The sequence below is a fragment of the Rhinopithecus roxellana genome, chromosome 2 (assembly GCF_007565055.1).
Source record: "Rhinopithecus roxellana isolate Shanxi Qingling chromosome 2, ASM756505v1, whole genome shotgun sequence".
Classification (NCBI taxonomy): domain Eukaryota; kingdom Metazoa; phylum Chordata; class Mammalia; order Primates; family Cercopithecidae; genus Rhinopithecus; species Rhinopithecus roxellana.
Genome location: NC_044550.1, coordinates 48,507,323 through 48,532,112, shown reverse-complemented (window position 1 = coordinate 48,532,112; position 24,790 = coordinate 48,507,323). Strand labels below are relative to the sequence as shown.

Below are 24,790 nucleotides of genomic sequence, written 5' to 3'. Positions count from 1 at the left end.
GAACCTGACTCTAAAAATCAACAAAAAAGCTTTATCCAAAGATGCAATGGTTCTTTAACATTATTGTGTATGGGACTTACCTGGGGAGCTACAGATTCCTGAATACACACTGAAAGCCATTCTTTGAGGGTATATAGAAGCAAATGGGCAGGTATATATAGCATTTGAAATAGATCATGAGGACTATCTCACTAAGCCAATGAATGAGGCCATTAGACAAGAAGTCCTCCACCTAACTTATTTCCATCTCTACACATGCTTCTTTCCATTTGACTTCAGCAGACCAGATGAAGTATCATTGGAAAGATAAGCACTCTCTAATCTTTGTGACTTTACCTGTTGCTTACCCACCTCCTCCTGTACCTTGAAACTTGCATGATCTGACTGGTATTTACCACTTAGCTTCATCTCTTGTCTTCTCTTCCCCTTCTCTAGATAATCTACAGAATTTGAATACCTCCTACTGTTTCTTGTCTCTCTCTTAATACAGGTTATTTCCTCTACCTGGAAGACCTTAACTATACCCCCCTTATATCTTCTTTATCTACCTTCTTCCTGCTTATACCCTCTTCCCTCATCCCAACCTCAGAATCATTTCTAAAATCTTTCTTTCTGGTCTAATGAAATGCCCTTTTTGGAATCCCATGGCAGTTTGAACCATTATGACATTTAACACAATATAAATTGTAATCATTGATTTATCCTCTCACCTGCTAGATGTTTTTAGTTTTTTCTTGTTGTTGTTGTTTGTTTGTTTGTTTGTTTGTTTTTGTGTGTGTATATGTGTGTGTTTAATGTCTGGTACCACACCACACCTATTCAACTTTTAGTCCAAGACTCATGGTCCTGAAGTCTAAAGGCTTGTTGGTAGAATTCAGTCCTTGTGATTATAGGACCTTTTCTTCCTGGTCATTGGCTGGGATACACTTTTGGCTCCTAGAGGCCACCCTTAGGTCTTTGCTATATGCCTCACTACATGGGGAGTTTACAACATGAAAGGAATATTGAGGACAATCTCAGAATGCTGCTTAGCACGCTATTTTTTACAATGTAAAGGACAAATATGATTTTTTACTTGATCTTTTGTGTTTTATCCATATTTGTTTCCTTTGGTTGCTGTCCACTAGACATTTTAAGTCTATGTAATTTAGGAAGATCAGCAGTATCCTAAAGCAATGATCTTAATGTAAGTCTGTGGGTAGCAAGGAAAGGTGATATAGAACGACAATAGTCAACATCAAAATTCTACCATTGCATTGTTTTCTGTTGGTGCTTTCCAGTTAGTGAAGAGAAAGAACAAATGTGAAATTAGAGATTTTCCTCCTAGTTTTACTTTTCTCCTAAGTTTAAGTGATGCAGAGAGGGACTGAAGAATTCTAGAGTTTTTCTTCTTATTCTTTGAAGCTGTCCTTTGAAAGCAGGGAATAGGCATGGATGATTTCTATTTAGATAAGTAGTTGACATGAACCAGAGGCCCCGAAAGGCAATTTAGACTTGTGTTTATTTTAGTTTATCTTCTTTCACACGGAAAGCATAATGGAAAAGTTGACAAATACTAAACATTGCTCCAACTGCAACAAAAATATTTAGATACATGCTGTTTCTACCTTGTGGCAACATCCAATTAAAACTTAACTGAGCTTTGTCCCCTTTTCTCCTTAAAATTCCAATTCTTTCTTAGTTTTTTCTAACATATAGGCAATAATTTTTTTTCTCTACTACCTGATCTATAACTACTCCTAATGGAAATAAATATTAATGTATTTTTTATTAGGGAGATGAACCCTTAATCTTTTACACCTCTAATAGTGCTTTTATTAGTGAGAGTGCAAAGATAATTTGAACCCTTTGCATTGTTGGTGGGGATGTAAAACGGTACAGCTACTATGAAAAACAGTATTCCTGAATAAATTAAAAATAGAATTACCGTATGATTTAGCAATTCCACTTTTGGGTATACAGTTGAACCTTAAGTTTTGGGTGAGTCAAAAGTTATATGTTGATTTTCAGCTGTGCAGAGGGTCGGTTCCCCTAATGCCTGCATTATTCAAGGGCCAACTGTATATCCAAAATAATTCAAAGCAGGATCTCAAAGAGATATTTGCATACCCATGTTCATCACAGCATTATGTGTAATAGCCAAGAACTGGAAACAACACAAATGTTCTAAACAGGTGAATGGATACAGAACATGTGGTATATACATATACGGTAAAATATTTTGCAGCCTTAAAAAAGAAGGAAATCCTGTCACATGCTACAACATGGATGAACCTTAAGGACATTATGTGAAGCAAAATAAGCTAGTCACAAAAGGACAAATACTAAATGATTCCACTCATATGAAATATCTAAAATAGTCAAAATCATAGAAACAGAAAGTACAAAGTTGGTTACCAAGGGCATTAAACACCGTAAGTTGGTGTTTGATGGGTATAGAGTTTCAGTTTTACAAGGTAAAGTTCCAGAGTCTGTTCAATAATGATGTGAATATATTGAACACTACTGAACTATACACTTAAAAATGGGTTAAAATAGTAAATTTAACATTACATATTTTTTACCACAATAAAAAAAATGGGAAAAGTTAACTTTTAGAAAACAAATTTACCATTTATTATTATTTCTTAAAAAGCAAGTGTTACTTGAAGTTGTGCTTAGTTTCTTCTAACAATAAAAAAAATCCGGCAGCTTCATGGAACAAAGAAAAGGATTGCTGTTTCACCTTTGGTTGGGTTTAGTTTTTGTTTTTGTTTTTTTTCTTCTCTTTTTAAATAGCTTTATTGAGGCATGTTTGACATATTTAACTGTACATATTTAAAGTGTATAATTGGTTAAGTTTTGACATATGTATGCACCTATGAGATCATCATCAGAATCAAAATAATGGACATATTTATCACCTCCAAATGTTTTCACATTTCCTCATGCCACTTTTTAATCTTTCCCACGTGCCTCTCCGTAGGGCAATACCATCTTTAGGCAACCACTGATCTGCTTTCTGGAACTGTAAATTAGTTTGCATTTTCCATAATTTTGTATAAATATAATCATACAACATGTACACTTGCTTCTGTCTTGCTTTCTTCATTTAGCATAATTATTTCAGATTTATCCATGTTGTCACATGTATCAGTAATAATTTTTATTGCTGATTAGTATTCCATTGTGAGGATATACTAAGATTTTTTTTTTTATCCATTCACCTTGTGAATTTTGCTTGTTTCCAGTTTTTAGCTGTTACAATTAAAACTGCTATGAACATTTGTGTACAGGTCTTTGTGTGGACATATGCTTTAATTTCTATTGGGTAAGCAGCTTGGCATGGAATGGCTAGGTCATATGTTAAGTGTGTATTTAACTTTTTAAGAAACTATATTAACAGTTTTCAAAGCGTACCATTTTACATTTCCACTAGCAATGTATGAAAATTCCAGTTTCTCTACATCTTTGTCAACGCTTAGTATGCTTTGTCAACACATTGTGGTTAATCTTTTTACTTTTAGATATCCTCATAGCTATGTAGCCATATCTCATTGTTTTATTTTTATTTTCCTAATGACTAATGATGTTGAGAATTGTTTCATGTGCTCATTTGCTAGCCATATATCTTCTCTGATGCCCATTCAAATCTAAAAATACTGGATTTTTTAAAATTATATATCCTGGATATAAGTCCTTTATCAGTTATGTTATTTGCAGTATTTTTCCTTAGTTTGTTATTCATTTTTTAACAGTTCTTTATTTTCAGATAGCAAAGATGTTTAATTTTGATGAATTCCAGTTTATCAATTTTGTTTTTCTATTTTTTCTATTCTGGGTCATGCATTTGTTTTCATATATACAAAAACATTGGCTAACTGAAGCCACAATGATTTTCTCCTAACTTTTTAATGGCCTTCAAGACCTTATTGTGCACAGAAAAGCCTATTGAAAATTGTTTTTAAATGAACATTCTTATTAAATTAAAAATTCTAAAACCTAGGTCTTAAGTTGTTTTGTTTTGTTTTTAATGGGGTCTTGCTCTGTTGCCCAGGCTGGAGTGGAGTAGTGTGCTTATAGCTCATTGCAGTCTCCACTCCCAGGCTCAAGCAATCCTCCCAACTCAACCTCTCAAGTAGCTGGGACTATAGGTACGCACCACCATGTTCAGCTAATTTTTTAAAAAAGTATTATATGTAGAGACGAGGTATTGGTGTATTGCCCAGGTGGCCTTGAACTCCTGGACTCAAGTGATCTTCCCACCTTGGCCTCCCAAAGTGCTGGGATTACAGGCGTAAGCCACTGCACCTGGCCATAGTTCTTAAGCTTTTAATGTCAATTTAATTATATTTTCTATTTATACATGCAGAAAGTTTCAAGGGACCCTTTGTTTGAGTATATAATCCCATTTTCAAATCTACTCAATTAACATCCCATAAACATTTTCAACTGCATTAATACAATTAAAAGCCAATTTAAAAGTATTTCATGTATCTGACTGACAAAAAAACCTTCCCAAGTACCCAAATAAGACTTCTAATGAATGAAAACTTATATAGTAAGACTTATGTATGGCAAGCCTTTAAGGGTCTCTTGTATGTTCCAGTGGCATTTTGTATGTTTTAAAATACAAGCCTTAACCATTTTCTCATTACAGTATTTAAATTGGAATCACCATGCTAAACTGTTGTTCTAACTCACCTATTTCTCTTAGCTAAGATACTATGTATGTACAGATTCTTTAATTTAAAAAAATACTAATATATGGGCTTGTGTCTCAAACTTTTCTATACTTAATTCTGAATCTTCCTGAATGAAAAGATGCTTACAATTTTGGGGTTGCCTTCTCAACTCAGTGTGGTTTCTTAATGACCAAAGGTGTCCTTAGCCGGGATGCTGAGTGAATCTTTGCTCAAAACTAGTGGCATACACAGAGCTCTATTTTATAGCTGCTTTGTTCTTGAAACAGCATGTTTCTATAACCCTATTTCTTTAGATTCAAGTTAAACATTCCTAATTAATCTGTCTCCAGACAGGTTATTTTATCACTTGATTGGATTTAGTTAATCTGTTTACTATTCATTCTGTTCTCAATCACTCTTACGTGCTTCCTGTGAGTGCCACAGCCCTTCAGGATTAAAATGACATCTGTTAGAATCTCTTTGTGGCTTTGTCTCTGTGAGCAGTTTTAAGGTCATGTCAGTAATACCTGTGTTAACCAAAAACATAATAATGATTCTGGTTATGTGATAGAAATAATTTTTCTTATTTGAAATTTTTTCCAAAAACTTTCTAGTTATCATGTAGCATACAACTTTCAAGAGAATAAAAGTAAGTAATATGGCTATGTTTATCGTAAAATTTAGCCTTTGTCATAGGTTAACGTGATAACGCCTGTCATGTATCTGTACTCCCAAGTTATCTAGTACTGTTTCTAAAGGAAACAATTGAAGCAATAGGCTTTAAAAATTTTTTTGTAACTAATTCTGTCCTCATCTGTTGGTTGACTTCAAGCTTTTTTTCCTCCACTTTCCTTTTTCTTTTTTGCATTCCTCTTCAACTTCTGCATTTCCTTCATTCCCTTGTTATCTTTGGAGCTAATGATCTAAAGTGCTATAATAATGGTAAATAAACATATGTAAGAGAGAAAGATGGTGCTAGTAGGCAATTTATAAGCTGATAGCTTTGTTGTTTGTTTTCTAGGAAGCTGCTGTAATACTACATTAAATTCTGACATTGGGTGATCAGAGTGAGGCAGTTTTAAAAAAAAGTCTTTAAGTTCTTGCTTAGCAAAGCTGTAGATTAAAAATATTAAATCTATTCTGATAGCTTGATGATAACTTTGAAAAACAAATGTTCCTGTCTATGTTTTGGAGTTCTAAGATGTTCTAACCAGAAATGTTCATAAAGATCCTATATTGAATATACAAAAAAAAGTTTAAATAAAAATTAACAGGTTATTGTTATAATTTATACCCTTATCAATCAAGCAGCAGACATATAATTAGTAATCTTTGTAGCTAGAAAAATTAATTGCTGAAAAAATTCTATTGTGTGAGAAGTTACTTTTAACCTTTTCATTTTTTTATTTGTAGGGAATAATTATATTTTAAAATCCAATTTATTTTTAAAAAGTAAGTAAAAACAGTATCTTAGGATTTAAAACCTAGTCTGTCTCTTGTGCTCTCTATATATACACACATATATGTATGTGTGTGTGTATGTATATATAAAGCCAACATACTGGTTTTACAATGGGATACGTAAGATATCATCATAAGCAAGTTATTTTGTTCTCCTTTTTTCCTTCCTTCCATCCTTCCTCCCTTATTTCACCAGAGGAAGTTCTGCCTCTATATAAAAACCCAGGTCCATAATTCCCTCCTTGCCCTTTGGTAATACTAATGACTACAGTCACTTAAACTCCATAATTAAAAGTACCTAGTCAGTATATTAATCAATATTTCAATGTCCATTCAGAGCTAAAACTTTTCCCTTCCCTAGCTAAGATGATCTATAGATGGAAGACAGTGTGATTAGCTTCTCTTTTTGTTACTTTTCTCCTCACCCACTGGCAAGTTGCTGTATCTCACCCCATCAGGATCTAAAGAAGAGAGAAAGTGAGGTAAACAGTTTTTGTTGTTGTTTTTACCAGACTCCTATTGTGAAATTGCTTTACTGTTTTTGAACTTCATATGTGTTTAAGGCTGGCCCTTTTTTCTTGTATGTACTTTTGTGGGTTCTTCACAGTCCTTCACTGGAACTATACTACATGTGACACTACAGAAATTTTTCCCTCCAGCTAGCCAGTAACCCCTAACCCTTCTAGCCCTCAGCCTAGTTTTCTTTCAGGCCATTCCACAGTAGAAATAATTCTAATTTGAATACTTCTTCTTTCTCTTTCTCCTCTTCTTTCCCTTCTCTCCTTTTCCCCTCCTTCCTCTGCTCCTCCTCCCTTCTTCATTTTTCTTGGTGGTGGTCTGGGTACTTCCAACCCAGAGTTCTGGGTGGAACTCTGGGTAGAATTTTTTAAACAGCTTTTCGAGATATACTTCACATACAATAAAACTTATCCTTTAAAAAAATTATTTTTAGTTTTTTAGAAACAGTCTCACTCTGTCAACCAGGCTGGAGTACAGAAGCATGATCATAGCTCACTGGAACCTCAGACTCCTGGGTTCAAGTGAGCCTCCCTTTTCAGCCTCCTAATAGCTAGGACTACGACAGGCACCACCATGCCCGGCTAATTTTATATTTTGTAGAGATGAGGGTCTCCCTGTGTTGTCCAGGCCGGTTTTGAACTTCTGGCCTGAAGCAATCCTCCTGCCTTAGCCTCCCAAATTGCTGGGATTACAGGCATAAGCCACTAGGCTCAGCCTTCACCCTTATAAAGTATATCTTTAGTGATTTTTAGAATTTTTGTGCAACCACTGCCACTATCTAAATTTTAGGACATTTTAATCCTCTGGGTAGGATTTCGTATGGGTCCAGACTGGCCCTCTGTGTGGCTGTGCTTCCTTGCTGCTCTCTTACCCTGAGCAGTGGAAGTATAGCTGGCTCCTGATACCGTATGCCTCCTCACTCTTGTGTACCCTCACCTGTCTACCTCTTGTTGCTGCCTCAGAGTGATAGGCAACACCTTTAGATTCCTAAAGTGTGTATTAGGCACTGTCTGCTGTGCCCTCCACTAATTCCAGAGAACATATATCAAGGACTCCCAGGGGTACCATTGAAGCTTCTTTCACTGGCTTGAGGTAAAAGGAAGGTACCTTTCCACATCCCTCCCACTTTGGAGGAGACATGAAAATCAGCACACAACTCTCTTCAAAGAAATTCTTGTGCAATCTTTGCTCTGTTCTTTATACCCTGAGTATAGGCTTTAGAGCTATCTAACCAGTTCTCAGACATATTACTTTGGAAATTTGCTACAAGGTAGTCCTTCTTACAAGTCATGTTGGTGTCTGATTGCTAATAGTATCTGATCCCTCTGTTGAAACTTCCAGTTTATTAATATTTTTCATGTAGAAGATAACTCACATATCTTTAGAAAGGAATGAAGCTTCTACTTTTTTCTCTTGAATAAATATGCTATTATATCATAAAGTCAGTGAGAACCTAGAGACTTTGGCGTGGGCAGGGGTTCTAAATAAATAATCGCACTTCTTGTACAACCGAAGTAAAAGCGCTTTTGGCTTTTTTAAAGTAGTATCTTATATTTTCCTTTTAACTATCACATTGTGTATATAAGTAGACACCCTGGAGGCAGACTTTAAGCCTAAAATGTTTTAGTAAACATTTAAAAAGGAAAGTGAAAGGACAAGACTGGCCTCATTTGTAGTTGGAATTGCTTTTTTCAGTCAGGATTAAGTATCATAAATCTAAATTAAAAGAAAATAGTAGCTTGTCTTGTTAGTTGAGTAAACAAAGTCAACTTTTATCTAAAACAGATGTTTTTATAGGTTAACTTTTAAACTCCTTATTTGGCCTCTTTTCCAAATCTGCTTCTCCCTTACAATAGAAATATACTATATACGTTATGCTTAAATTGTTTTTTTCTGGGTAGAAATCTTACGAATCACTCTAAAGAACAATTTTCAAGCTGTGTCAATTTAGGAAAATTTATATAGAAGGATTTTAACTAGTTATATTTTCCTCTTTTAACATAAAAATAGGTTTATTAAGCTCCATAGAAAATCTTAAGTTTTATCAGTATATCATCTACTTAATTGAACGCCATTGGAAAAATTGACCTGACAAAAATTTCAGGACAAACACTTTTCTGATCTTTTATTAATCCACCGTCTGTAGAATCATATATCAAAGCATGTTCACAAGCATAACCACTTCCCTTGTCATAGCCACCCAAAATGACATTTTTATTGTTACTATCATTCCTATGTTACAATAGGGAAACAGAGGTTTAATGGAAAAGTGACTTTCCCAGGGAAAATGGTGAGTTGCCAACAAAACTGGGTCTGGAAATACTTAATTGCATTTAGTGCAAAATATACAGTTACAGTATATATAGGAGATAATAGAAATCAACTAAAGAATGGAAGAAATGTGTTCCATCTTATTCCCAACTTCCCCTACCATGGCTATAGGTTCTCCTGTCTATTTCTCTCTACTTTTATATCTGGGATGGATAGGATGAAACCTGGAACAGAAATCTGAAAGGCCTTCATTCAGTTCAGTCTGACTGCTTTGGTTTATGATCTGTATTTTTGTGCCTCCTAGTACCCTGGGGTCTCTGCCTTTTTCCATGAAGTAGTCAGTCACCACCCCCATTCTCCAGTTCTGTCTCTGAAGTTGACCATGTTGGGCTTGGGCAAGTGGTTATTTTGAGGATTTTTTCCTCCAATTCCTTTACCTTCTATGAGTTAAAGGTAACATTTAGATTGATAGCCATATTGAGAAATTAGGTAGACAGGGGGCTTATAGTCTGTCATCACTGATGTAGAGCTTTCACTACTGCAAGTACAGTTAAGTTGCTGATGCATCAACCGTCTGTTACCTTTGTTTCCCAGGTAATATGCACGTGTCACTAGCTGAGGCCCTGGAGGTTCGGGGTGGACCACTTCAGGAGGAAGAAATATGGGCTGTATTAAATCAAAGTGCCGAAAGTCTCCAAGAATTATTCAGAAAAGGTAAGCTGCTGATGCTGCTGCTGTTGTTGTTGTTGTTGTTTCAGTATTCCGTAGCTAAAAAACAGATACAGGGTCAGAGATTAGATTTTTGTTTCATTATTCCTGTGCCTTTGGCAGAGTATGAAAGGAATACTTTCCTTATCTCGTTTAGGGCTGAAAAAGCTCAGCTATTATCTATATTCATTAGAATATCTTCTATGTGCCCAGCATTGCACCAGGCAGCAAAAGTTTAATGGTGATTGAAACCAAAACAGTTCCTCTCAGTTTAGAGCTCACAGTTCAATGTGGAAAATAGCTATTAATAAAATATTTGGACCAGGCATGGTGGCTCACACCTGTAGTCCCAGCACTTTGGGAGGCTGAGGTTGGGGGGTCACTTGAGGTCAGGGGTTTGAGACCAGCCTGGCCAACATGGTGAAACCCCATCTCTACTAAAAATACAAAATTTAGCTGTTGTAGTGGTGGGTGCCTGTAATACCAGCTACTCAGGAGGCTGAGGCAGGAGAATCACTTGAATCCAGGAGGCGGAGGTTGCAGTGAGCCCAGATTATGCCACTGCACTCTAGCCTGGGTGACAGAGTGAGACTCCATCTCAAAAAATAAATAAATAAAATAAATAAATAAAAATTATACACACACACACACACACACACACACACATTTGTACTGCACAAACAAATGTAAAAAATGCAGCCATGTCAAGGGCTAAAAGGGAGGGATTCAGTGACTCTCTGAGAAGTCATAATAGGAGGATTTGACTTGGTCATGGGGCAGAAAAGGAAGGCACTCCTACACAAGTCATTCTTGTGCTAAGACCCAAAAGAAAAGTTAACCAGATGAGAGGGAGGGGAAAAAAATCTGGTAGAGAGAATAATACAGGCATCCCTGTTACTCTAAATTGGAATAATATAGGGTCGACAAGTATTTTGGTGTTTCCCTGTAGAGGGGATCTCTTGGTCCAAATGGTTGTGTGGCATTGTGGAGTTAGAAAAGTTAGAGTCATCTTTTGGTTGTCCAGAAATATTTGATATCATGCCAGGAGTTGCACATGAAGATGGTGTTTGCCATTCATAGCATGTGACCAAAACTTATTTAGAATGGTAGCTTCATCTAAAGAATTAGTCTCTAAAATTGATTTGAATGCATGATATATCAGGCACAAAAAAGCCTGACAGAAATAAGTAAGGATTGAGGGTAGTGATAGTTCTGAAAACATGGTACCAGCAACATTAGCATCTTTTGAAAACTTGTTAGAAATGCAACAATAAAACACACATTAGAGACCTACTGAATAAGAAACTCTAGGGGTACAGCCCAGCAATTTGTGTTTTAACAAGCCCTCAAGGACATTCCGATGCATGCTAAAGTTTGAGAACCATCTATAGGATAGAGTTGCTAAAGACCAGGAGCCATGGGAACCTTTTGAAAGATGTAGGGATAACTACTGATTGAGTACAGGAAAGTATAGAGACAGGGGAAGAGTGTTTGGGGACAAGTGGTAAAACTTTGTTGTTTTTGATGTAGTTTTTTAATTCAGAGACAGGATTGTGAAGAAATAGTGTTAGGGCCCATGCTCTGGTGCTATAACCTTTATGTTTGATGATCTTTAATTAGAGTTAGTATTAATTTAAAGAACATTATTCATTTGATCTAATATCACTTAACCAAAAATCTGGGTATTTTTAATAAACATTATTGCTTTGTTTGCTTTACTTTATTTTTCAGAAAATTGGAAAGTATAGACACTCCAGAGTATTCAGAATGTAGCTGTGCTCCAAAGGTGTTATTGAAGGAAAGATATGTTGATGGCATTATTTAGTCAATTAATAATTGTCAATTAATATTTAAGAAATACTTTCGGCCGGGCGCGGTGGCTCAAGCCTGTAATCCCAGCACTTTGGGAGGCCGAGACGGGCGGATCACGAGGTCAGGAGATCGAGACCATCCTGGCTAACACGGTGAAACCCCGTCTCTACTAAAAATACAAAAACTAGCCGGGCGAAGTGGCGGGCGCCTGTAGTCCCAGCTACTCGGGAGGCTGAGGCAAGAGAATGGCGTAAACCCGGGAGGCGGAGCTTGCAGTGAGCTGAGATCCGGCCACTGCACTCCAGCCTGGGCGACAGAGCGAGACTCTGCCTCAAAAAAAAAAAAAAAAAAAAAAAAAAAAAAAAAAAAAAAAAAGAAATACTTTCTACTTGTGAGGTATTGTGTGGAAGATCCTAATAAGTGGGTGTCACTTTTGCCCTTAAGGAATTTATTCAGATAAAAGACACAACTGCAAATTTACCACTTCAAAACAATGTGCCAGATGAGTGACATAGACAATAAGTACTGTAGACAATAAGTACTACAGATATTCAGAGGAGGAAGAGAGAATACCTCTTTTTATTATACTAATGGCAGGAATTATTGCTCAGGCCATGACTCATAGAATATAAAGCATCTTGCATACTGTAAGTACCTAAGGGTTTTTCCTTGTTTTCACATTTCATAATGTTAATAGAGATCAAATGAATATAAAGGTGTTGTCATTGAGAGGCAATTATTGCATAACATATTGGCACATTATAATTAAAAGACTTACCAGATGTAGTATAAAATTAATTGTGAGGTAGCTGTGTGTTAAATGCTGTGCAATAGGAGCTGGTTAGCATAAGGCCTCCAGTCTAATTCACAGAGTATTATCAGTAATACAGAGAGATTGAATTTGATTTCTTTGGCAGTTTGAAGATTACCAATTGTCATGATTGCCAATTGGAAATTTCTATGTATTTGGAGGAAATAAATTCTTATTTGATTTAATTTATCAGAAATTTATGAGTTTTCATTCTTTGTATTTGATTACACAATATCTTTTCATATATTTGATTACACAATATCTTTCTGTCACAAGTTCTTCTCCTGACTCTTGTAACAAATTGAAATAAAATATTAGTTTTTTTATTTTATGGATGAATGTTGGTTGTCTTAGTTCTCTCGTAGAGTCCTTTTGCATAACACTGGGAGTGGCGGGGGGAAAAAAGCTGGTAAAATATAATGGTGTCCAAGAAGTTTATTTGTTTTTTTAAAATGCTTTCTTGTCAATGACCTTTCCGCCATATCATCTTGAACTTGCACGTTGTTCCCGTTTCTTTTTCAATAGCATGAGTGCAAGCATGCTATTGACATTCCTATAAGAGGGGGCTGTAAATAAGCATTTCTATTGGGGTATTACTGAACAAAGGTCAAGAAAATTATCTGTTTCTTCATATTTTCGAGCCTCCCAGCAATTGAAGGCTTTCCATTTTTAAAAGCAAAATTGCTATGGTTATTATTCATAGGATAATGATATCTAAGCATGGCCTTGTTGAAAGACACCATCTTCAAGTGAACTTCTCTTCAGAGGAGGGAAAATGTAAAACTTTTAATATTCATGCACTTCTAAACATGTAGATGAAGGTGATGATGAAAGCTGGTTCTTCTTTTGGTGTAAGTTTCTTAGTTTTGTTGCCTTGTGGTTACTAAAACATGCCATCTGTATGACTACCCTGAGAAATCATAAGATAGTATTTTTTGAGATTTTCTTGTTATCTTACACATGATCTATCTTTGTAAATATTCTGTGGTTTGAAAAGAATCGTACTGTCTATTCCTAGGCTATAGCCTAAGCTCATTAATGTTTGTGCTTACAATTTTTTTAAACTTTATTAGTCTGTATTCTTCATCTTCAAATTCCTAGGGATAGTCAAAACTTCCCACTATGATTGTTTTTGTCTGTCTTCTTCTGTAGTTACATATTTTCATGCAATTTTGTGTGATACATGTGATGGCTAACAACTAATATAAATGGACAAGATATTTTATTAATATAAAGTAAGCTTTTTTCTTTCTACAAGTCATTGCAATAAATTCTGTTATCTGCTCTTAATATTGCCACCTTTGCGTCATTTTTGTTGACATTCACCCACCTTTCCTATCTCTAGTATAGCTTTCCTCCTTCCTTAATTTTCACATCCTCTGTGCTGTAATTTAGGTACTTTTTGTGAATAGTAGATAGCTAGATTTTATTTTTACCTAGCTGAGGAGTTGCTGTTCTTTAATTAGGAAGTTAATTGCAGTTATTGAAATAAAAGTTCTGGGAAACTTTTACTAAGAATCTTCCTGTGTTATGATTTCCCAGTTGTATGCCTTTCAGTTCATCTTTTCTTCTCTTTTTTTTTTTTTTTTTGAGATGAAGTCTCACTCTGTCACTCAGGCTGGAGTGCAGTGGTGCAATCTCAGCTCACTGCAACCTCCACCTCCCGGGCTCAAGTGATTTTTGTGTCTCAGCCTCCTGAGTAGCTGAGATTACAGGCATGTGCCACCACACCCGGCTAATTTTAGTAGAGACGGGGTTTTACCATGTTGGCCAGACTGGTCTTGAACTCCTGACCTCAGGTGATCCACCCACCTTAACCTCTTCAAGTGCTGGGATTACAAACGTGAGCCACCGTGCCTGGCCCACTTCATCTTTTTAACCGATTGAGAATCCTAGCTTATGTCAGAAAAACATATATACATTTAAGATTTTAACTTTTATATCATGGATGAATTCATATAGGAGCTCAGTCTTCCTACATAATAAAAAAAGATGCTATTCTCTTGCTTTTTATGAATAATCTTTAAAAGTGAGGTTATTGCTACCTTGGAAAACTTAGCTTACAAATGTAGTAATTGTCCAAAACAGTATTTTTTTGTTTGTTTGTTTGTTTGTTATGGAACTGTTGCTCTCTGCAGAAAACAGCTCTTTCGAATCTTGAGGTTCTAGGGTGTTAGGTTGATTGATTAGTCAGAGGAAGAGACTGAATTTCCCTCACTTAGGCAAGGATATAAATCCCTGTATAAGTAGTCACTTCTGGTTCCCTATTTAATAAATAAAAGAATAATTAATGAAATGAGTAATGTCAATAAACAGTTAAAAGATGATAGAATAGGCTGGGCTCGGTGGCTCACGCCTGTAATCCCAGCACTTTGGGAGGCCGAGGCAGGCGAATCACGAGGTCAGGAGATCCAGACCACGGTGAAACCCTGTCTCTACTAAAAAATACAAAAATTAGCCGGGTGTGGTGGAGGGCGCCTGTAGTACCAGCTGCTCCAGAGGCTGGAGAATGGCGTGAACCCGGGAGGCGGAGCTTGCAGTGAGCCGAGATCCCGCCACTGCACTCCAGCCTAGGCGACAGAGCGAGACTCCATCTCGAAAAAACAAAAAACAAAAAACAGAAACAAAAACAAAAAAATAATAGAATAAAGCATTTGATAAAGAGAAATATTAAAAGCAAGCCAGGTTCATTGTTTGCATTAAAAAGTTCCAACAGATACCAGCAAGTGCCCTGGGAACATTGAAAGACCACGTTGTGTTTCTTATATTCTTTGAAAGACAAATTTGGATCAGATTGTAGAGGACAGAGCATATATAATTATTTGGCTGTATTTCATTTTTATAAAGTCTTATTATAGTGAAAATGACAAATTACTATAGAAAGCTAAGACAAATATCAGACTTCTCTTCACTCCTAAAAAAGTGCTTAAAAATTAGAATTTATAGATAACTTTAAAAAATCTTATTAGGGAATAAATCTATTAAATAATATCAGCAAAATTTCGTGAATATTATGTTCTATTTTTTATACAATTACTTTTATTGCATAAATACTTTCAGGAAAATTCTCTTGCTACTAAAATGAAAAAGTATATATAAGAAATATCTGCATAAACTCAGAGCCACACACATATTTTTTAATTTATGGAATCAAACTCTTAGAGCTGAAAAGGTTTTAATCTGTTCAGTCTAACTAATTATCTTAGAGATAAGGAAACAAAGCCCAGTTTAAATGACTTATAGGAGTTAGTATTGGCAGAGCAGAAATAACTATTTTAAAGCAAGTCATTATGAACTTACACCTATTTAGAGCTATAAAATCACTTCATGTATAAAAAACAATAAAGTTTAAAAATTTAGCACTCTTATGAATACAGCAACAGGAGGTTTACAAAAACAGTATCAGGTGACATGATTTCAGATTCTGTAGTTACTAAAAAAAATAAGGGAAAATGATGAACAAATTGTTGGAAGTATTCAACAACTTACATGAAATGGACACCTTAAAAGACACAAACTACCAAAGCTCACTCAAGAAAAAAAAAGACAGCCTGAATTGCCCTATATCTATTAAGATGATTGGTTTTTTCTTTTTGAAGACAGAGTCTCACTCTGCCACTCAGGCTGAAGTGCAATGGTGTGATCTTGGCTCACTATAACCTCTGCCTCCCAGGTTCAAGCTATTCTCCTGCCTCAGCCCCCCGAGTAGCTGGGACTACAGGTGTGTGCTACCACGTTTGGCTAATTTTTTTTTTTTGTATCTTTAGTAGAGACATAGTTTCGCCATGTTTGCCAGGCTGGTCTTGAACTCCTGCCCTCAAGTGACGTGCTCGCATCAGCCTTGCAAAGTGTTAGGATTACAAGCATGAGCCACCACACCTGTCCAAGATGATTTAATTTATAGTTTAAAATACTCCACAAAGAAAATTCCAGGCCCATGTTGTTTCACTAGGGAATTCTACTAAAAATATAAGGAAAAAATAATAGCGTTCTATACAAACACTATTAGAACATTGAAGAGAAAGGTATACTTCCCAACTCATTCTACGAGGACAGCATTACTATGATTTCAAAATCAGACAAATACATTAGAGAAAATAAAACTACAAACCAATATGTCCCTCCTGCCTCAGCCTCCCAAAGTGCTGGGATTACAGGTGTGAGCTGCTTGAGTTCAGGAGTTCATGACCAGCCTGCGAAACATGGTGAAACCCCGTCTCTACAAAAAATACAAAAATTAGTCAGGCGTGGTGACATACACCTGTAGTCCCAGCTATTCAAGAGGATGGCTTGAGCTCAGGAGGTTGCAGTGAGCCAAGATAGCACCACGGCACTCCAGCCTGGGCAACAGAATGAGACCCTGTCTCAAAAAAAAAAAGAAAAAAAAGAAAAAAAAAAAAAAACCTCTCATATAGGAATAGAAAGGAACTACCTCAACCTAATAACAGGTATCTTCACATCATACTGGTAAATCATTGACTCTTCCCCTGAGATCAGGAATAGATCAAGCGTATCTGCTCTCATTACTTATATTGAACATTGTATTCTAAGTTCCAACTAGTGCAAATAAAACAAGACAAAAGGCATCCAGATTAGAAAAAGGTAAAATTGTATGTATTTGAATATGACATGTTCTATATAGAAAATTTGATAGAATCCAAGAAAAGCCACTTGAACTCATAAATGTTTAACAGGTTGAAAGATACAAGATCAATATGCAAAAAACAACTCTTTTACCATTTAGAAATAGTAAAAAAAAAAAAAAAAAAAAGTAAAATATGGAATACAAAATTTAATAATATGAAAAAATTAGGAATAAACCTGACAAAAGATATGAAGGCCTATGTAACAAAAACTAAAACACAGTGCTGAGAGAAATTAAAGAATACCTAAATAGATAGAGAGCTACAGTGTGTTCCTGTATGGAAAGACTCAGTATTGTTCAGATGTCAATTTTCTCTAAACTGATCTCTAGATTCAGTGCAATTCCAACAGGCTATATTTTTTTGTAGAAAATGACAAGTGGATTGTAAAATTCTTACGGAAATTCAGTGGACTTACAGTAGCCAAAACAACTTTGAAAAAAGAACAATGTTTGAGGACTCTCACTACCTGGTCTCAAGATTTATTATCAAGCTACAGTAATCAAAATAAACAACTAGATCAATTGAACATAATAGCGTCCAGAAATAAATCCACACCTATATGGTCAATTGATTTTCAAGAAAGAAAGGATGCTCTTTTCAATGAATGGTGCTGTAATAATTGGATATCCATATACCAAAAATTAAAGTTCTTAAAAAAAATGAGACAGTAGTTGTGTCCCTGAGTTAGGCAGAGATGTAAATAAGACAAATGTATGATCCATAAAAGAAAAAAAGAGATACAGTGGACTTCATCAGAATAAAAAACATCCACTCTTCTAAACATATTGTTAAGAGAATGAAAGGAAAAGACCTACACTGGGAGAAAATATTTGCAATTTTTTTTTTTAAGACGAAGTTTCCCTCTGTTGCCCAGGCTGGAGAACAATGGTGAGATCTTCTCACTGCAACCTCTGCATCCCAGGTTCAAGCGATCCTCCCACCTCAGCCTCTCAAGTAGCTGGGATCACAGGAGTGTGCCACCATACCCAGCTGGCTATTTTCTTGTATTTTAGTAAAGATGGGATTTTGCCATCTTGGCCAGGCTGGTCTGGATCTCCTGGCCTCAAATCATCTTCTGCCCACCTCGGCCTCCCAAAGTGCTGGGATTATAGGCATAAGCCACTGTGCCCAGCCAGCGACTGAAAGTTTCATAGACTGCTAGTGGAAATGTAAAATGATACAGCTTTACATTTGGGAAACTGATAGTTTCTTGAAAAGTTAAATAAACCTGCCGTATACATTCCTAGTTACTTAAAAGAGATGAAACCGTATGTCCACACAAAGACTTGTACATGAATGTTCATAGTACATTTCTTTGTGGTAACCAAAAGCTGGAAACGATACAAATGTCTATCAACAAGTGAATAGATAAACACATTGTGATATATTCATATAATGAAATGCTACACATCAATAAAAAGGAGTGAACTATTGATACATGCAACAACATCGATTAATCTCAAAATAATTATGTTGAGTGAAGGAAGTCAGACAAAAAATAGTACGTTCTATATGATTCTAATCTAAAACTCTAAAACATACAAACTACGCTGTAGTGACAAAGCAGATCAGTGGTTTAGGGATGAGAGATGATGGAGATGAAGCAGGGAATTATAAAAGATCATGAGGAAACTTTTAGAGGTGATGGACATATTAATTATCTTGATTTGATTGCCATAATAGTTTCACAGGCTTATTCATATGTCAGAACATCAAATTGTACTCTTTTAGTATGTACAATTATTGTATGTCAGTTATTCTCTAACAAATCTGCTTAACAAAAAGGAGTATCATCAAATATTTTTTCAAAAATTGTTTAAATTTAGAGCTTGATGTTTTTTCTTATTAATTTTAAACTGTGTTTTTAAAAGAAAAATGTTTTTCAGTCAAATGCTATACCTGACTTTTTTGAGCCAAATGTTCATTTTTTCTCTTTGTAGATCAGCAGGAGTAGACTACCCACCTTTAAAATATGTGTATAATAGAATTTTCTAATAAGTATATTTAAATTAGTTTATGGAGTTTAGTTTTTAAAATGACTAAAAACATTTTTTAAAATGAAAAAAATTCAGAACACTGAAAACATTAAAAATAGACAATGTTATGGGATTGTGTTCCTCAAAAATTCATGAAGTCCTAACCCCTAATACCTCAAAATAGGACTGTATCGAAGATAGGGTTTTCAAAGAGCTAATAATGTTAAAATACAGTTATTAAGGTGGGGCCTAATCCCATATGACTAGTGTCCGTATAAGAAGAGGAAATTAGGACATAAACACATACAGAAGGAAAACTATGAGAAGATACAGTGAGAAGATGGCCACCTATAAGCCAAGAAGAGAGTCCTCAGAAGAAACCAACCCTGCCAGCGCCTTGATTTTGCACTTTTACGAAAGTATAGAATTGTGAGAAAATAAATTTCTTTAACTTAAGTCATCCATTCTATGGTACTTTGTTATAGCAACCCAAAAAAATGAATACAGGCAGAATGAAAAATAATAATAAAACATCTAGAAATAAAATATGTGGTGACTAAATTTAAAACCTCAATGGAGATCTTCAACAGATTAAGCAGATTATCATTATTTATTTATTTATTTATTTGTATTTTTTTTTTTTGAGATGGAGTCTTGCTCTGTTGCCCAGGCTGGAGTGCAGTGGCGCAATCTTGGCTCACTGCAAGCTCCGCCTCCCAGGTTCACACCATTCTCCTGCCTCAGCCTGCTGAGTAGCTGGGACCACAGGCACCCGCCACCACACCCGTTTAATTTTTGTACTTTTAGTAGAGACGGGGTTTCACCTTCTTAGCCAGGATGGTCTCGATCTCCTGACCTCATGATCCGGCCGCCTCGGCCTCCCAAAGTGCTGGGATTACAGGCGTGAGCCACCGCGCCTGGCCATTTTTATTTTTAATTATTATGCCTACATACTAGTTATTTTTGAGGTACATGTGATATTTTGAAAAAAGCATACAGTGTGTAATGGTCAAATCAGGGTAGCTGGGGTATTCATCACCTCAAGCATTTATCATTTCTTTGTATTAAGAACATTCAAATTCTACTCTTAGATATTTTGAAATATGCAATAAATTCTTAATTGCAGTTGCCCTATTGTACTACTGAACATTACATCTTATTTTTTCTTTCTAACTATTTTTATACCCATTAACCATCCTCTCTTTATCCCCCTTCCCTACTAACCTTCCCAGTTTCTGGTAACCATCATTCTACTCTCTATCTCCGTGAGTTCAATTTTATTTTTGAAGCTCCCACCTATGAGTGAGAACATGTGAAATTTGTCTTTCTGTGCCTGGCTTGTTTCACTTAACATAATGTCCTACAGTTCCATCCATGTTGTTGCAAATGAAAGAATTTTATTCTTTTAATATGGCTGAATAGTATCTGTTGTGTATATATGCCACATTTTCTATACCCATTCATCTGTTGATAGATACTTGAGATGATTCCGTAACTTGGCTATGGTGAGTAGTGCTGCCGTAAACATGGGAGTGAAGATATCTCTTTGATACACTGATTTCCTTTGTTTGGGATAGATGCCTAGCAGTGGGATTGCTGAATCATATGGTAGTTGCTTTTTTTTTTTTTTTTTTTTTTTTTTTTTGAGGAACCTCCATACTATCCTCCATAGTGGCTGTAGTAATTTACATTCCCACCAATAGTATACAAGGGTTCCCCTTTCTCCTCATCCTCACCATCATTTATTATTGCCTTTCTTTTTTATATAAGTCATTTTAACTAGAGTGAGCTGATATTTCATTGTAGCTTTAAATTTCTCTGATTAATGATTTTGAGCATTTTTTATATACTTGTTGGCTGTTTGTATGTCTTCCTTTCAGAAATGTCTGTTCAGATCCTTTGCCCACTTTTTAATGGGATTATTTTTTTCTCTTAAGTTGTTTGGGTTCCTTATATATTCTGGTTATTAATCTATCAGATGGATAGTTTACAAATATTTATCCCATTCTGTGGGTTGTCTTTTTGTTGTTTCCTTTCCTACGCAGAAGCTTTTTAGCCTGATGTGATCCTATTTGTTCAATTTTGCTGTGAACAAAAATGGTTTGGTTGTCTGTACTTCTGAGATCTTACACAAGAAATCTTTGTGCACACCAGTGCCCTAGTGTTTTTCCCCAGTGTTTTTTCCTAGTAGTTTCATTGTTCCGGGTCTTAGATTTAAGTCTTTAATCTATTTTGATTTGATTTTGGTATATGGCAAGAGATAGGAGTCTATCTTCATTCTTTGACATATGGATATTCAGTTTACCCAGCATCATTTATCGAAGAGACTGTCCTTTCTCTAATATATGTTCCTGGCACCTTAGTCAAAAGTCAGTTCACTGTGCATGTACGAATTTATTTCTGGGTTCTCTATTCTTTTTCCTTTGCCTATGTGTCTGTTTCTATGCTAGTACTATGCCGTTTTGGTATCTATAGCTTTGTAGTATAATTGTAATGTTTCCAGCTTTGTTCTTTTTGCTCAAGATTGCTTTGGCTATTCTGGGTCTTTTGTGATTCCATATAAATTTTAAGATTTTGTTCTATTTCTGTGAAGAATTTCATTGATATCCTAGTAGTGATTGTATTGAATCTGTAGATTGCTTTAGACATGCATCATGTCTAAACATGTGTCATATCTAAACACATGTCAACTACAGACATGTGTCATGCTTGGTTAATTTTTATTTAAACATTTAAACAATATTGATTAGTCCAATCCATGAACATGGAGTATCCATCCATTTTTGTGTATCCTCTTCAATTTATTTTCATCACTGTTTTGTTTTATTTTGTTTTGTTTTGTGGTGGAATCTTGCTCTGTCACCCAGGCTGGAGTCCAAAGGCATGATCTTGGCTCACTGCAGCCTCTGCCTCCTGGGTTCAAGTGATTCTCCCTGCCTCAGCTTCACAAGTAGCTGGGATTACAGGCGCTCACCACCACACCCAGCAAGACAGGCTCAAGTGATCCTCCCATCTCAGCCTCCTGAGGAGCTGGGACTGCAGACATGCGTCATGCCTGGCTGAGTTTTGTATCTGTTTGTAGAGAAGAGGTTTCACCACGTTGCCCAGGCTGGTCTCAAATTCCTGAACTCAGACTATCCACCTGCCTCAGCCTCCCAAAGGGCTGGAATTACAGGCATAAGCCATTGCAACCAGCCTATTTTATAGTTTTAATTGTAGAGATCTTCTACTTCTTTGGTTAAGTTTATTCCTAGGTATTTTATTTTATATGTAGCACTTGTAAATGGAATTACTTTCTTAATTTGTCATATTGTTTGCTAATGGTATAGAAATGCTACAGATTTTTGTATGTTGAGTTTTGTATCCCTTAGCTTTACTGAATTTGTTTATCAGTTCCAAACGTTTCTGGTAGAGCGTTTAGGTTTTTCTAAATACAAGATCATATCATTTGCTAGTAAGAATAACTTGACTTCTTCTTTGCCAATTTGGATGTCCTTTATTATTTCTCTTATCTAATTGCTCTGGCTAGAACTTCTAATTCTATTTTGAATAAAAGTGGAAGTAGGCATCCTTATCTTGTTAATGGATCTTAGAGGAAAAGCTTTCAGTTTTTCCCCATTCAGTACTAGCTGTGGGTTTGTCATATATGGCCTTGATCATGTTGAGGTATGTTCCTTCTATACTGTTTGCTGAGAGTTTTTATCATGAAGAGATGTTTAATTTTATTGAATGCTTTTACAGCATGTATTGAAATGATCATATGGTTTTTGTCTTTCATTCGGTTGATATGATATCTCCCATTTAATGATTTGCCCATGTTGAACTATCCTTCCATCCCTGGGATGAATCCCACTTGAACATAATGAATGATCCTTTTACTGTGTTGTTTAATTCAGATTGCTAGTATTTTGTTGAGGATTTTTGCATTTCTTTTTATCAGTAATACTGGTCTGTAGTTAGTTTCCCTCCCTCCCTCTGTCCCTTCCTTCCTTCCTTCCTCATGTATTTTTGTCTGGTTTTAATATCAGGGTAATACTAGCTTCAGAGAATGAGTTTGAAAGTATTCCCACCTCCTTGATTATTGGAATCATTTGAGTAGGGTTTGTATTACTTTTTTAAAAGTTTAGTAGAATTCAGCAGTGAAGCCATCAGGTCCTGGGCTTTTCTTTGATGGGAGACTTTTTACTACTGCTCTTATCTCATTACTTGTTATTGGTCTATTGTTACTTGGATTTCTTCATGGTTCAGTCTTGGTTGGGTGTATGTTTCTAGGAATTGATCCATTTCTTCTAAGTTTTCCAATTTATTGGGGTATTGTTTCTCCTAGTAGTCTCTAATGATCCTTTGAATTTCTGTGATATCAGTTGTAATGTCTCCTTTTTCATCTCTGCTTTTATTTAATTGGGTCTTGTCCCTTTTTTTTCTTACCTTGGCTAAAAGTTTGTCAATTTTGTTTATCTTTTCAAAAAACCAATTAGCCAGGTGCAGTGGCACACATCTGTGGTCCAAGCTACACAGGAGGCTGAGGCAGAAGAATTGGATCAGCTGAGACTAGGAGTTTGAGGCTTCAGTGCACTATGATCACACCTGTGAATAGCCACTGTATTCTTGGGCAACATAGTGTTGGACCATCTGTTAAAAACAAAAAGCAAAAAAAAAAAAAAACCCAAAGAAATCCAATTTTTTTGTTTGGTTGATCTTTTGTATTTTTTTTAAATCTCAATTTTAATTATTTTTGCTCTGATCTTTCTTTTATTCAAATTTTGGGTTTGGTTTGCTAATGCTTTCTCTTTAAAAGTTATTGTAGTTATTGTTTTTGATGGGTTTTTCTTTTAGTCTACTAAAATATGCATGATTTATACACAACAATTACAGTGTTAGAGTATTCTGTATTTTTTGTGTACTTATTATCACCAGTGAATTTTATTCTGTCAGATGATTTCTTGTTGCTCATAAACATTCTTCCATATTGAAGACCTCTCTTTAACATTTTTTGTAAGACAAGTCTGGTGCTACAAAATCCATCAGCTTTTCTTTGTCTGGGAAAGTCTTTATCTATCCTTCATGTTTGAAGGATAATTTTGCTAGATATAATACTCTAGGTTGGAACAGATTTTTCCTTCAGCATTTTGAATGTGTCAGAGGCCCTCCTGGCCTGTGAAGTAGGTGTCCAGTAGGAATTCTGCTGTCAGACATGTCAGAGCTCCTTTATATGTTATTTGTATCTTTTCTCTTGCTGCTTTTTGGACCCTTTCTTTATCCTTCTTCTTTGAGTTTGATTATTATATACCTTGAGGTAGTTTTGTTTGAGTTAAATCTTCTTGGTGTTCTTTGATCGTTTTGTACTTGGATATTCATACTGTAGGTTTGAGAAGTTCTCTGTTATTAAACTTTCTATTGCACTCTCTTTATATCCTCTTTAAGGCCAATAATTCTTAGATTTGCCCTTTTGAGGTTATTTTCCAGCTCTTGTAGCCAAGCTTTATTCTTTTTTTTCTTTCTTATTTTTCCCCCAACTGTGTATTTCCTTGTAGCCTGTTGTTGAGCTCATCAGTTTTTTCTTCTGCTTGATCAGTTCTGCTGTTGAGATTCTCTGATGAATTTTTCAGTTTGTTTGAATTTTTCAGTTCCAGAATTTCTGCTTGATTGTTTAAATTTTAATCTCTTTGTTAAATTTCTCTGATAGAAATCTGAATTCTTTCTCTTATTGATGTTCATTGAGTTTCCTCCAGAGAGCTATTTTGAATTTCCTTTCTGAAAGGAATATCTTCATCACTCCAAGACTGGTCACTAGTGCCTTATTTAGTCCATTTGGTGAAGTCATGTTTCCTTGTGTGTCCCTGATGCTTTCGGACGTTCGCTGATGTCTGGGCATTGAAGAGTTAAGTATATATTCCAATCTTTGCAGTCTAGTCTTGTTTG

The 24,790-nt window shown here is 35.6% G+C and overlaps 1 protein-coding gene across 12 annotated transcripts in view; it reads left to right on the top strand.

The window, feature by feature from the left end:
* PTPN13 (protein tyrosine phosphatase non-receptor type 13) overlaps window positions 1-24,790 on the top strand; it is a 228,430-nt gene that overhangs the window by 29,484 nt on the left and 174,156 nt on the right. For all 12 annotated transcript variants that reach the window (XM_030919866.1, XM_030919897.1, XM_030919901.1 and 9 more), the window contains exon 2: window positions 9,510-9,629. In XM_030919866.1, coding sequence (XP_030775726.1) covers window positions 9,515-9,629 — 115 coding nt within the window. In that variant the 5' untranslated portion in view covers window positions 9,510-9,514. The remainder of the gene's footprint in view (window positions 1-9,509; window positions 9,630-24,790) is intronic.